The sequence below is a fragment of the Onychostruthus taczanowskii genome, unplaced genomic scaffold (assembly GCF_017590055.1).
Source record: "Onychostruthus taczanowskii isolate IOZ18803 unplaced genomic scaffold, ASM1759005v1 scaffold138, whole genome shotgun sequence".
NCBI classification, from domain to species: Eukaryota; Metazoa; Chordata; class Aves; order Passeriformes; family Passeridae; genus Onychostruthus; species Onychostruthus taczanowskii.
Window position 1 is genome coordinate 367,698 of NW_024498551.1, and position 15,239 is coordinate 382,936.

The 15,239-nt window shown below is 47.3% G+C and overlaps 1 protein-coding gene across 1 annotated transcript; it reads left to right on the plus strand.

Moving 5' to 3' along the window:
* Window positions 1-2,348: 2,348 nt before the first annotated feature.
* On the plus strand, window positions 2,349-15,239 carry LOC121332150 (DC-STAMP domain-containing protein 2-like). Its single transcript, XM_041397285.1, has 30 exons — window positions 2,349-2,667; window positions 4,368-4,538; window positions 4,656-4,757; window positions 4,853-5,050; window positions 5,151-5,216; window positions 5,706-5,919; window positions 6,003-6,160; window positions 6,241-6,405; window positions 6,486-6,653; window positions 6,750-6,850; window positions 6,933-7,063; window positions 7,153-7,268; window positions 7,345-7,438; window positions 7,517-7,648; window positions 9,080-9,237; window positions 9,311-9,436; window positions 11,655-11,729; window positions 11,829-11,957; window positions 12,037-12,176; window positions 12,636-12,813; window positions 12,940-13,083; window positions 13,178-13,299; window positions 13,378-13,532; window positions 13,767-13,866; window positions 13,960-14,055; window positions 14,130-14,256; window positions 14,372-14,488; window positions 14,565-14,707; window positions 14,785-14,898; window positions 14,988-15,239. Exons 1-30 carry the CDS (start codon window positions 2,349-2,351, stop codon window positions 15,237-15,239), a joined length of 4,311 nt encoding a protein of 1,436 aa, XP_041253219.1.

A 15,239-nucleotide genomic window follows, 5' to 3' on the forward strand; every position in this document is an offset into this window, starting at 1 on the left:
CACCCAGGAGAGCAGAGGCGCCCACCTTCACATCTCACGCTCTGGAGACCCCTCCTTCATCATGCTGTGCGCTGAAGACCCTCACCTTCACCACCGCGGAGGGCAGAGCCCCCTGCCTCCATCTCCCAGGGCAGGAGAGACCCCCACATCCAGCAGAGACACCCCACCGTCACCAGCCCTGCCTTTATCTCCTAATGCAGTGGAGACCCCCACCTTCATCATCCCAGACAGCAGAGACCCCCACCCTCTCAACCCAGACACCACACATCCCTACCTTCACTTTTTTAAAACCAAATATAAGTAAGGAGACTAAGAAAAAGATTGTGTCAGGTCTTTTTTCCTTCTATGTGACTGGTCTTTGTCAAGGGAGGTTGCTTCCTTGAAAGCTTTTTTTCCCCCTCAGAAACTTGTTTTAAAATTTTTAAAAGTTTAATAGTTATAAAATGGTTGTAAAAATAGTAATACAAATTAGAGCAATAAGAATTTGGACAATCAGAGTGAGGATAATAAAGCAAAGAACTATGAACGTTCAGATGCTTTCCTCAAAAAAAGCATGGCTTGCCAACAAAGCATTAACTCTTAAAAGCAATGGCCTGTTGCATATTCATATATCTCATACATGGTGCATAAATTCTTTTCAAACAAAGGGTGTTCTCTGGTTATTGTCAGCTTCTCCTCCTTAATCCTGTTGGTGCCTCAAAGACGAAGAGGGGGTGGAAGAAAGTTTGTTTTTTCCAATAAGGAGGCAATATTTCTTTTCTTGGGCTTGTTGCTGTTATCTCTGTGCGAAGAATTTATTGATTATCTCATCTCTTTCTAGAGCTAGTTAAAGAGTATCTTACATAGCACAGTTTCTACTTTAACATTATGTTATAACCTATATTTAACACACTACATAAGGGAATTAATACAGAACAACTTCCTAACATAACACATATAATATTAATTTTAATATTTGCAAAAAGCCAATCATATTGTGAGAAACAACTGCTCACTTTGAAAATATAAAAAGGTTTATTAAACCTTAACAAAAATACAACAAAGGACTACATAAGGAAGAAGTTGCAGCGCTGGGAGCTGCACCTTGTGCACACCACGTGGCCAGTTCATCTTCAAGGTGGATGCTCAGTCTTTTATTCCCCTGGGGTTTGCATCAGCCAGCCCTGGCTCCTCTCACAGTCTGTCAGTCAGCTCTTCTTTGCCATTTATCAGTGGAAATTGCTTTCTTGTGACTTGATTGGAGGTCAGGTGTTGCCGTGCCGCACCCCCTAAGCACCAAGCTTTTCCATTCCCACCTGCCCCAGGTAAGGGACACGTGCACATCTCCTTTTTACCTGTCCTAGACCACCCCGGCTGTCTGATGGTCACAACACAGGGGGAAAAGGGAACTGTGGGGAGAACAGAGGGCATCTAAACTACAACAACATAACTCTACATCACTAAAACTTTCCTTAGTATTCACACAATAGTTATCTTTTAATTGCGAGAGCCAATCATCTTATTATCTATCTATAACAATATAATACGCATTTTTCACACCAGCACACCGACCGCAGCAGAACGCAACCGAGGGGTTCCGAATGCAGCAGAAACTGTCTAATATTTGCAAAAAGCCAATCATATAATTCACATTTCTTACATCAGCACACCCACCACAGCAGAATGCAACCAAAACTGTAGAGGGGTTCTGAATGCAATGGAAACTGTCTTTAATATTTGCGAAAAGCCAATCATATAACACGCATTTTTCGCACCAACACACCCCCTGCAGCAGAGCGCACCCGAAACTGCCGAGGGGTTTCAAATGCAACAGAAACTGTCTAATATTTGCAAAAAGCCAATCATGTAATTCACATTTTTCACACCAACACACCAACAACAGCAGAACACAACCGAGGGGTTCCGAATGCAGCAGAAACTGTCTAATATTTGCAAAAAGCCAATCATATAACACGCATTTTTCGCACCAACACACCCCCTGCAGCAGAGCGCACCCGAAACTGCCGAGGGGTTTCAAATGCAACAGAAACTGTCTAATATTTGCAAAAAGCCAATCATATAATTAACATTTTTCACACCAGCACACCAACCACAGCAGGACGCAACCGAGGGGTTCCAAATGCAACAGAAACCGTCTTTAATATTTGCAAAAAGCCGATAATATAACATGCATTTTTCACACCAACACACCCCCTGCAGCAGAGCGCAACTGAAACTGCCAAGGGGTTCTGAATGCAACGGAAACCGTCACGCAGCACCTGCCAACGGTGCAGCTCGTTGGAAACTGCTCGCTCACTCTGCTGCTATCCCACCGAGACAAAGCTGGAGGGAGCGGCAGGAACCGGGGCATGAGGCTGGTCTCGGGGTTGGGCAGAGCCCTGCGGGCCCGGCCCGGCCTGTGCAAGAAGCGGGCCCCGCAGCCCGGAGCCAAGCGCAGGCCGGAGGAGCCCAGCAAGGCCCGGGAGTTCGCCCGCAGCCTCGGCGGCCTCACCCTGGGCCTGCTTCTGGCCAGCATTTACGGGGCTCTGGTGCTGCTGGTGCAGGGCCACAATGTCTGGTACTGCCTGAGCGTCACCGTCTTCATGGGCGCGGGGCTGGGCCTGGGCATGGCCTTCTCCATGAAGACGCGGATGATCGTGCTGCTGGCGCTGCCGCATTTCTTCACCAGTGAGCAGCCGTGGGAGCTGGGGTGCCAGGGGATGCCGGCTCCTGGCCGAGCACCAGGACTGTGTTAGAACCCTAGATACTGAAAAATTTAAATTTTCTGTGTTGAAAAACACAGATCCTCAAGAGAACCTAAAGCCATAAAAAAAGCTTCCAAAATTAATTAATAACAGATTGATAAGATAATAAATTATATATAGCAGATTAGTTATATATAACAGATTATTAATAATAAGATTACAAATTATATATAGCAGATTAGTTATATATAATGGATTAATAATAATAAGATTACAAACTATACATAGCAGATTAGTTATATATAATAGATTAATAATAAAATTATGGGTTATATATAGCAGATTAATATATATGTAACAGATTAATAATAAGATTATAAATTATATATAGCATATTAGCTATATATAACAGCTTAGTTATATATAACAGATTAATAATAAGATTATAAATTGTATGTAACAGATTAGTTATGTAGAGCAGATTAATAATAAGATTATGAGTTATATATAACAGCTTAGTTATATATAACAGATTAATAATAAGATTATAAATTGTATGTAACAGATTAGTTATGTAGAGCAGATTAATAATAAGATTATGAGTTATATGTAGCAGATTAGTTATGCATAATAGATTAATATTAAGATTATAAATTATATATAACAGATTGATAATAAGATTATAAGTGTGTAGTTTAAATAGAAGTAGGTTATATCATGTAGCAGAAAACTTAGAGTTTAAAGATTTAAAATATAGTAATACATATAAAACTAAGAAGTTTTAAGCCTGTAGCTAATCCTTCTTCTTCCCCTTCTTCTTCATGAATTTAAGTAGTATTTTATAATTAAACAAAAAAGTACACATTGCAAAACAGAAGTGATTAGTTATTGAGTTAAAAATAAAAATAATTTGTGTAATTTCTTAATTCAATAATTTTTCCTTTAAAGACCTTGTAAAAATATATAAAAAACCATTTTGCAATTTATTAGTAAAATACTGTAGAACTCACAATTTATGACTGTAATATAGATAAAAAATAATAAACATCTAAATCCAGACACGAAATACCATCTTGAGCACTTTCAATCCCAACCCTAACAGAAACAAAAAAGAAGTTAAAAACCAACATTAGTGGTGCCCTGTGTGAGGGTCGAATTCACAACCTTCAGATTATGAGACTGATTTTCCCTGTCAGATTACGAAACTGATTTTTCCCTGTCAAATTATGAGATTGATTCTTCCCAGTCAGATTATGAGACTGATTCTGACACGAAATACCATCTTGAGCACTTTCAATCCCCACCCTAACAGAAACAAAAAAGAAGTTAAAAACCAACATTAGTGGTGCCCTGTGTGAGGGTCGAATTCACAACCTTCAGATTATGAGACTGATTCTTTACTGTCAAATTATGAGACTGATTTTTCCCTGTCAGATTATGAGACTGATTCTTGCCCTGTCAGATTATGAAACTAATTTTTCCCTGTCTGATTATAAAACTGATTCTTTGATGTCAGATTATGAGACTGATTTTTCCCTGTCAGATTATGAGACTGACTCTTTGCTGTCAGATTATGAGGCTGATTTTTCCCTGTCAAATTATGAGACTGATTCTTTGCTGTCAGATTATAAAACTGATTCTTTGCTGTCAGATTATGAGGCTGATTCTTCCCTGTCTTCGCAGAGGAGGGGAAGATGATGGTCATGGTGCTGGCGCTGTGCCTGACCGTGCAAGGCCCTGGCGCCAATCTCCTGCACAACGTCTCCCAGGTCGCCAAGGCGCTGTCATGTGGGGCTGAACTGGCCCAAAACCAGACGGCCGAGCGGCTGCAACGTGCCAAGGAGCCACTGCTGAGTGAGCAGGGGGCTGGGAGAGGCAGAGGGACTGGAGGGGCCCTTCCTGGGGGGGAACAGACAGCCTCAGGCCACCCTCACTCTTTGGGGTGTGCTCAGGTGTCCCCTCTCTCTGCAGACATGCAGAGGAAAATCAAGGAGATTGGCCAGAATGCCAAGGTGCTGGGTGACCGTGTCCGCAAGTTCGTCCGCTCCATCATAGACTCCACCAGACACGTTGGTGAGCGTTGGACCCCCGGGGGCGTCCCCAGCCCCAGCACCCCCTCCCCTCCTCTCAGACCATCCCTGTCTCCAATGCCCGCTCCCTGCCCGCAGCGCGGGCCCTGCGCAACGTTTGGCTGTGGCTGAGGAGGGCTGGTAGCATCTGTAACCGCGAGCTGGGGGATCCCAAGGGCAGCTGCTTTCGCTACATGGACAGGGCCAAGGACAGGTGTGAGCGCGCCCTGCCCATCCTCTTCCACATCTGCTACGTTGTCCTCAGCTTCAAGGCCCTCTGCAGCTTGAGGAGTACTCGTAAGTCCCTGTCCCTCTGCCACAGGGGGCTAATGGGGTGATGGGGCAGATCTGTCCCCATCATGGGGGTCCAGCCCTACAGAGATCCCTCTCTCTGCAGTTGCTTTGATGTTCTGCACCATCCCAGCGTACATCCAGACCTTCATCCGGTCCAGAGTCACAGCTCGTGAGTATCCCAGTGCCACGTGGGTGTCGGGGGTTGTCATTGTTTTGCGTGAGAGACATCTATAGAAGTGATACAAGCTTTTAACCACTCTCCCTAAGTAAACAAAAAAAGACTATTCTAAAAGTAGCAAGCTTAACTAAAATTTTATTTCTTTACAGTATCAGTAAGAAAAAAAGTTATAAGAGGAAAAGTATTCTAAAAGTTTTGTTCTAATTCTTATTACTCTTTAAGTTACTATTAATACATTTTTCTTTATACCCTTTTAAAGTTTTAAACCTACTTTACCTTTCTCCTAATCCTACCTCACACCAAGAAATAAGTACATTAGTAATTAGCCAACACCAAACCCACCACACTGTGTACATTAACCAAAAATCCTCAAAATTAACAAAATCTCAAATTAACAACCCGAAACCACTGCACGGGTCCTTTTCTGTGCCCCTCTTCTGGTTCTGGCCGCATGCACAGCACCTCTCATCCCCTCTGCAGCCCTCACGGATGCTCTGAACCGTGTCCGCGCCGAGTTTGAGTTCAACATCTCGGTCGTGCACCACTACAGTGTCAACCTCAACGCCAGCAAGAGCCTGGGGGAGGTGTCTGATGATATAATGGAGGCCGTGCAGCACAGCATGGAGCCCTACCACCGTGTCCTGGAGCTCTTCTCCTACATCTCCTTCTTGGCCGTCCTCTTCTTGTGGTACCGGTGAGTAGTAGTGCTCTGGTGACCCTTGGGGACGGGGACCTGGCGTGGAGGTGCTCAGCTGCCCCCCACCGCCGTGCCCCCAGCGCGGTTCGCTACCGGCGCCGCTACCTGCGGGACGACACCTTTGACAACGTTTACATCACGCGGCGCTTCGTGGAGATGGACCTGCGCTGTGCAGAGCAGGGCAAACCCACCGTGCTGCCCCTGTCGGCGCGGGAGAGGGGCCGCTACATCCCCCCAGGTCAGCCGCACCCCCGAGGGTGTCCCCCAGCCCAACCTGAGCTCCCAGCACTGCCTCACGGTGCTCCCGTGGCCGTGCAGGTGCGCTGTGGCTGTCAAAGACGGAGCGACAGCAGTACGGGCTGCAGCTCTTTTCGTTCCTGCGCCACACGCTGCTGGGGTTCGGCATCCTCCTGGCTGACTACAGCATCTTCTGGCTGCTTGACCTGCTCCGGCACCAGCTGAGCGCGGAGATCGTTGCCAGGGGTGAGCAGCACCCTTGGGTGCTTTGCTGGCTGAGGGTCAAGGCTGTGGGATGGCCCCAGGTCTGAGCTGTTCGCCCACAGCGCCGTCGACAATGACCATCAGCGTCAACGGGACGGGCTACACCAGTGAGATCTACCAGGATCTGGTCTCTGCCTTCAACGCGCTGCAGGAGGGCGAGGTCTCGGTGCTGTCCCAGGTCTGCCTCATCGAGCCCGTGGAGCCTGACCATGGCACCTACATCACCATAGGTGTGCAGACCGGGGCAGCTACACCCTCAACGACCCAGGTGGGTGGGGGGGTGTAGGGGAGTGGTCCCCCTGCTTAACTCGTTTTCTTCCCACCAGGAATCCTGTACGGAATCTGGCTCTTCATCTCTGTCTTCGGTTCCTACATGGCACGCCTGCGCCGGGCAGTGTGTGCCGCCTACTTCCCATCTCGTGAGCAGGTGAGAAGCCCCTTGGGCATGTGTGTGTCCCTCTACACTCCCTGAGCCACCAGCTGCCCTCACCCCATCCCCTCCATGCCAGGAGCGCCTGGCCTTCCTCCACAACATCATCCGGGCACGGCGGGAATGGGCGCTGTTTGCCCTGAGCCGAGTGGGCACGCAAGGCTTGGCCGATACTGGGAAAAGCAGGCTCTTCCTTATCCTCATCTCCAGGTAAGCTCTTCCAGGAGGTGGAAAACAGGGCAGCATCATCCCTGGGGGTCTGTGGCAAGGACCTCTGGGATGGCATCCTGTGCTTGCAGGTTCCCTCTCCTGGCTCGCCTCGCTCGCCGTGCGGGCATCCAGCGCAAACATTGCTTGATCTGTGGGGCGGCAGAGCAGCAGGATTTCACTGCCTGCATCACACCCAACTGCAAAGGTAAGACTCCCCACAGTTTGGGGACCCCCTCCCCAGAAAATTTCCCGTTCCCCCCTGACAGCCCCGTTTTCCACAGGGCTGTATTGCAGCGAGTGCTACAGAACCCTGAACAACACCTGCTCCGTCTGCATGGCCCCCCTGAGCTACCCCGACGCTGGGGATGAGGAGCTGTGAGCAGAGGGGTGCTGGGGGGCTGCAGTGGGTGTGCAGGGGGGCTGCAGCTCAGCCCTGCCCTCTGTGCCCCGCAGGGACTCGAGTGACGAGGAGGAGACAGCGGGGTTGCGGCCGGGCGCTGCGCGGGCGCTGCGGGGCCAGGAGCGAGGGCGGCGGCTGCTGCAGCGCATCAGGGACCTGATCAAGGACATGATCAAGGGCCGGGGGCTCCCCTCCAGAACGGCCAGGGGGCTGCAGGAGCAGCTGGAGGAGGAGGAGAGCCAGGGGCTGCTCTCCAGGTGAGGGCTGCTGTGGTGTTTTCTGAGACCCCCGACGAAGGGAGGAATGATGACTCTGACTCCATATTCTTAGAAGGCTAATTTATTGTTTTATGATACTATATTATATTAAAGAATACTAAACTAAGCTGTACTAAAGAATAGAGAAAGGATACAGACAGAAGGCTAAAAAGATACTAAAGAGAACTCGTGACTCCTTCCAGAGTCCTGACACAGCTTGGCTGTGATTGGCCATTAAATAAAAACAATTCACATCTTTTCTTTTATTTTCAGTCTCATGAGAAGGGGGAGACAATACAAATGTTATAATTCACACCATCGCAATCAGAATTAATAAGTGTTTCTTAGTTTATTAGCTTTAACTACACAATACTATAAATAACTTAAAATAAATAATCTAACATTACCCCTCGTGGGTCCTACTACAATGTATCTTTCATAGTTTTATTTCTCTAAAGTATCTAGTCTTATTTGTAAAGCCACCCTTTAAAATTTGTTTCTAGTTCCATCTCTGTCTCGACAGTGTCTGTCCTGTAATGTTTCTAAATCAACATTTCTTCTCTCAAAGTTTACATACAAATACACACTGTGTGACTCTCCTGTCCAACTTTAAAAATTTTCTATAAATTTAAACTTTAAATATTTTCTATAAATTCTAAGGTGCTGTCAAACTTTATAAATTTTCTATATTAAAATAAGTTAAAAAAAACCCTCTATACATTTCTGTAAAATTTTCTGTACTTAAAGTTTCTTTTTCTGTAAATAATTTTCTATTGAAATGCTAAGGTGCTGTCAAACTTTATAAATTTTTTATATTAAAAAAAGTTTAAAAAAAAAAAAACCTCTATACATTTCTGTAAAATTTTCTCTACTTAAAGTTTTTTTTTCTGTAAATAATTTTCTATTAAAAATTTTATATTAGAAAAATTGCTAAAAATTTTCTATACATAATTTTCTATAAAATTGTATATATTTCTAGATTATAAATTTTCTATATTATATATACTATACATATATATTTATATATATTCTATATTAAAACTTTTCTACTTTATAAATTTTCTATAGAATTTTCTATATTCTATTTATAGATTATAAATTTTCTATATATTATATATATACATACATTTTTTCTATATAATATTATAATATATTATATATTTATATAATATAATTAATAATTAAATTATATATTTATATAATATTGACATAACATTATAATATAATATAATATTACAAATTTTTTCCACTATCAAGTCAATATTTTTCTAGTACAAATTTTCCATACAATTTTCCACAAATCCATTTCCCCCCCACACTGGCGCTGCTGCTCCCCAACACCCGTGTCCCCACCTCCAGGCTCGACTCTGCCGACGAGGACCAAGCCGCTCGCGGGGACAGCGAGCTGCAGGAGGTGGTGGTCTTAGAGACACCCAACCGCGTTCCCTCCCCGCCGGAGCATCCCTCGGGCATCGCCTCTGCAGCAGAATCCCGCGCTCAGAAACCTCCCAACTCCAGTGAGCCCCGCTGCCTGTCCTGTCCCAGGCAGGGCAGTGGCACCGCGGCGGTGACACCCGTGTCCCCACCCAGCCCTGAAGCGAGTGGTGGTCTCGGTCCTGCCCGGCCCGTGCAGCCGGTTCCTCTGGAGCCGGCCCGACCAGTATCGCTGCAGGAAAGCCTTCCTGGGAGCCGGCTTCGGGATGCTCCTTGGCTTCGGTGGGTGTGGGAATCCTTCAAGTCACAGGGTTCGGGGACAGCTGCAAAAGGCAGGTCTTGGAGACAGCAGAACCGCTATAAATTGTTTTATATTATGTATATTATACATACATATATATCTATATCTATATCTAAATATTTATATCTCTATAAATATCTCTATATATAATAATCTCTCTATATATCTCTATATAAAAATATCTCTCTCTATATATTTCTTCTATATCTTTATCTATATCTATATCTATATCTATATATCTATAGCTATATATCTGTCTATCTCTAATCTATATCTATCTATATCTATATCTAAATATCTATATATCTCTATATCTCTATATCTCTATATATCTATATCTTTATCTATATCTATATCTATAGCTAATCTGTCTATATCTATCTATATCCATATCTATATCTATCTATATATCTATATCTATATATCTATCTGTCTCTAATCTATCTATATCTATATCTATATCTATATCTATATCTATATCTATATCTATATCTATATCTATATCTATATCTATATCTATATCTATATCTATATCTATATCTATCTATATCTATATCTAAATCTAAATATCTCTATATATCTCTATATCTCTATATATCTATATCTTTATCTATATCTATATCTATCTATACCTATATATTTGTATCCATATATCTATATCTATCTGTCTATCTATCTATTCTATATTAAATTGTTTTCTATATTATAAATTTTCTATGAAATTTTCCAATCCATTTCCCACACACTGGGACTGCTGGTCCCCAGCACTCATCTCCCCACCTCCAGACACGACAGCAGAACAATTAGAGCTAAGCAGTAGCCAGAGGGTTTGTCAGCAGAAAAGTTATGTGAGATGTAGAAAATAAGGACAAATAAATAGAACAGTGGTCCTTAATTTGGGGATCATTTGGGAAATGCTTTGGGAGAAAATCAAGGATGAAAAAATAGAAAATGTAGGACAAAAAAATTGAAAAATAGTAATAAATAATAAAGATAAATAAATAACATTATTATTTCTATACAAAATATATATTAAATAAATTAATAATAATAATAAAAATTATAATTTCCCAACTTATCTCCAAAGTAAAGACAAATAAAGGTATTAACGCTTGTCTAGAATAACTGTCTAAGCTAAAGAAAAGTATATCTAGTGAGATATTAGGAAGTTCTGAGCTTAATAATGGAGCTCTGTGCATTGTGTTTTAATGCTTACAAACAGGTATTGTATTTGAAATAAGCAAGCATTGTTTAACCAAAGGTACACGTGCTTACAGTGGCTGGATAGAACTACTGTTAATATGCTTTTGCTTTGTGTGATTGGTCAAAAAACTTTTAAAATAAGTGGCAACATTGAGTTCTTTGGCTCCTGCCAAGGTCGTGAGCTGCTGGCACCTTCCCATTGTCATAACCTTGTAACGAGAGTGATGCTGGAAAATAAACAGCTCGAGATATGTTCCCCATCTGTTATTTTGTACATAAGAAACATTTTTTGTACATTTTGTACGTTTTGTACATGTTGTGGCATTGCACAGTGATGTGCTTGTTTCTGATGAAGGGCTTTAGTGACTTTTTAAAGGGCTTTTTGGGCTTTAGGTGTGAGGGTTCTGGGAGATTTATGTTTTAGTCTCTTCTCAGTAAGTTGAAAAGTGGTGTAAGTTGATCACTGGTGATCTCTAAAAGTGTCCTGATCTAATTGGTTTCTTTTAAATCCTGTAAATTGTTGACATTGCTTTTGAGTTGTATATTTTGTAGTTTGTTTGTCGTGTGATTTTTAATTTTAAATATTTCTATGGTGAGATTTTCTTGACTTTTGACGTAGACACTTCTAGTCTTGTACTCTGAAGTTCTGTAATTACGCTGTCACGAGTCTTTTGTATTCTTGCGTGTGTTGGTGCTCTCATGAGTAAATTATCTATGTAATGTGTAATTATTTTTCGAGGATGTCTCTTTTGAGCTGGAGATAAGGTTTGTGTTACCAACTGTTGGCAAATTGTTGTTGAGTTTTTAAGTCTTTGAGGAAGAATATATACACATTGGAAGAATTATATACATACATTGGAAGAATTGTATATATATACATTGGAAGAATTATATATAGACATTGGAAGAATTAGATATATATATACATTGGAAGAATGGAAGAATGGGAACATTAGGAGCATTAGGAAGAACGAGGACCATTGTTGTGTGTTCCAGGGCTCTGCCACCTCCTCATCATGCCTCTGGACGTGTCAGAGACGCGGAAGCTGAACCTTACCTGGTGGCTGACAGGTGAGGATGGGGCAGGGAGGGGACTGAGGTGATGGGGACCACCAGAAGCCTCAGGGGGTTCTCTGTGGGGCCGTGGGCTCAGCTCTCTGCTCTGCACAGGGGTGACTGCCCTGGGCTGGGCCATGTCCCCCCACTTTCGCTGTGCCAACCTGCTCATGGTGCCCAAGTTCCTGGGAAAGGAGGGTCGGCTCTACGTCCTCTCCTTTGTCTTCGCTGCCATCTACAATGGTAGGGTCCCCCCAATCCCTTTGTCCCCCAGTGGGCTCCTGGGAGCTGGTGGGCTCTGAGCCAGCCCTGCTGCCACCAGGGCCCGTGGCCAACCTCTGGTACAACCTGATGGAGACGAAGCGTTCGATGGAGTGCGTGGTGGAGCTCCAGGTGAACCACACGGGAATTCTCTGGCAGACATCTACAGCCCCCCTGCGCCAGGTCATGGAGGAGCTGGTGGTGAGGAGGGGTCTGGGGCAGGGGTGCTGGGGGGCTGGGGGAGCAGGATCAAGCCTCTGCCTATGGTTGTGTTCGAGGGTCCCAGGACGTGGGAAGAGATGAGAATCTTGTCATCATGAGAAGGCTGATGTATTGTATTACATTAAAATGCTATACTAAAACTATACTAAAGAATAGAGAGAAAGGATCCATCAGAAGGATAGAAAGAAAAGGAAAGGAATGATAATAAAATCTTGTGACTGCTCACAGCCTCGACACAGGTGGCTGTCATCGGTCATCAAGTGAAAACAATTTCACGTGCTGGGTAAACAATTCTCCAAATCACATTCCAAAGCAGCAAAACATGGAGAAGCTGAAGCTTCCCAGCTTCTGAGGAGAAAAGATCCTGGCAAAAGGATTTTTCACAAGATATGTCTGTGACATCTGCTTGTGTCTGTGTTTGTGTGTGTGCCCTGGCAGAAGAGCGCGGAGACGCTCAACACCGAGATGCAAAACGTCTCCCAAGCCTTCGTGGAGCTGAACGAGCAGGTGGCCAGCGAGCAGGGCTACGACCTGAGGCAACGCCCAGACACAGGCACAGAGACAGCCCCCAGCACCCAGAAGCTCTACGAGGCAAAGACCAAACTTCGCTGTGAAAGTGAGTGGGGTGGACAGGGACAGGCAGCACGTGGGGAGGGGGCTGCCCCAGCTCCCAGTGCTGTCCCCACGGGGCACCCCGGCCGGTGGGCTGCACAGGCAGCTGAGGGCTCCTCCTGCCACCCAGCTGTGATCCAGAGGGGCCTGCTGCGCTGCACAGGCCACTTCCAGAAAATGTACAAGAAATGCATGAAACGAGTGAAGCTGCCCCTCTTCAGGCACCTCATCTGCCTGCCCATGCAGTTTGGGTTCCTCTGCCACATGGTCAAACGTAGGTGACCCTGACCCCGTGCTCCCTTGGAGGGGCAGATCCAGTTCTGCCACCGCAGCCCCTAGCCACCACTGTCCCTGTGCCATCTCTGCAGTCATGAGGCGGTGGTGTGAGAGGAGGATCCCCGTGGATGGGAACTTCGGGCGCATGTATGACCAGGTGAACGGCTCCGTCAACAGCCTCAGCCAGGAGTTCAGCGCCAGCATCGCCTACCAGGTGGGTGTCTGGGCACCCTGTGGGTGCCTGTCCCTTGTACCCATGGCCCTGCCCTGCCCCATGGCCCCTCTGCCACAGGAGGAGCACCAAGAGATGCTGGTGGGCAGCGAGGTAGCGGCGCAGCTGCGGGAGGACGTGACCTCGCAGCTGCGGCAGGAAGGCGCCCGCCTGGGCCTGGCTGTCTCCTTCTTCCGCCTGCTGCTGTCCTTCACCTTCCTCTTCGTCTTCTTCTCGTGAGCCTTGGGATGGTCAGGGGGTGGGGGTGACGCCCCTGTGCCAGCTGTGGGGCACAGAGGGGTGGGGGCTTTCTTTGGCAGCAGGTTGGGGGGTGGGGGTGACACCCCTGTGCCAGCTGCAGGGTGCAGAGGGGTCAGGCAGAAGGTCTGGGGGGGGGACATGAAGACAAGGGGGATCCTGGGGGCTCCACCCACTGCCTCCTTCACCCCAGACCTGTCCTCTCTCACCAGGGCTTTCCACTACACCTATCAGTACTGTCACAAAATCGGCTTTGACAACTGCTACATCACCACCTATTTCCGCCAAATCGATGCCCGGCGTAGAGAGCAGGTTGGGCAGGGGGAAAGGGGTGCAGGGCAGCCCTGTCACCCCCAGTGGGGTGTCCCAGAGGCTGCACTGAGACACCACCTGCCCCTCACCCAGAACAAGCAGACGTTGCTGCCCCTGCTCAAGGAGGAGACCTCGTCTTTCATCTTCCCGTGCAAGCCGGCCTTGCAGCGGCCTGAGCGGCAGCACATGGTGAGGGGCTGGGGGTAATCGGGGGGGTCAGAGCTGGGCACAGCAGGCTGTGACAGCTCCCCTGCTCCCTGCAGGTGATGGAGCTGCTCAGGTGCATCCCTCTCCTGCTCTTCCTCCTCTTTGTCTGTGGCCTGGACCACTTCATCTTCACCATTCTCAGCGTCATCCAGCATCATTCCTTCATTGAGTATTCCTACCAAAGTGAGTTCACGGCCCTGGAGGGCTGGCCCATGATCCCACCATGCCCCTCAGCAATGCAGGGACCCCCTCAGCCCTCCCAGCCCCTCCTCAGCCTCCCTATCCTGCCATCCCACAGCCAGCCACCACTTGTCCGTGAACGTGATGGGCACATCCCTGATGGCACAGCTGCTGCGGGGCACCATCGGGGCCCTCAACACCTCCTACGACACCGAAGTGGAGACCTCCAACCTCGGTAAGCCCCTGCCAGGGATGGAACCCCCCCAGCCAGGGGCTGCCACAGGGGGCTCACAGAGGTGCCCTGTCCCCAGCCTGCCTGCCACAGCCCACGGCGATGACGAGGCAGCAGTATGTGACCACCTGCCTGCCGCTGGGCGCGCTGGCCCTGCTCTGCCTGGCCCAGGTGTACCCGTTCCGCCTGCGCCGCGCCATCGCCGCCTTCTACTTCCCCAAGGTGAGCAGCCCGAGGGCTGGGCACAGCCTGGCTGCTGGGGTGGGTTTTGCTGACCCTCATGGTCTTTTCTGGCACAGAGGGAGAAGACTCGAGTGCTGTTCCTGTACAACAAACTGCTGCGGCAGCGGAACAATTTCTTGTACCTGCAGCGCGGGCGCGTAGCCCGGCAAGCCCGGCAACCGCCCGAGCTGGTGAGTGGGGACAGGGACACGGGGTGCTGGGAGGGGTTGCCACTGTCCCCTGACCCCTGCAGCCCCACACGGGCCTGTCCTCGCTGCAGGGGACGCCGGTGCTGCGGTGGTGCTGCCGGCGCTGGCCCTGGCTGCGCCGCTTCGTGCGCCAGAGATGCACCTGGTGTGGGACCCCCGAGACCCCCCAGCACCAGCCCTGCCCCAACCCCGACTGCTTTGCCTTGTACTGCGAGTCCTGCTGGAGGGTGATGGGGGCCACCTGCATCGCCTGTGGCCCTGCAGACCCTGACCTCGTCCAGGAGAGCAGCGAGGATGAGGAGGAGCAGGGATATGCGGGATGA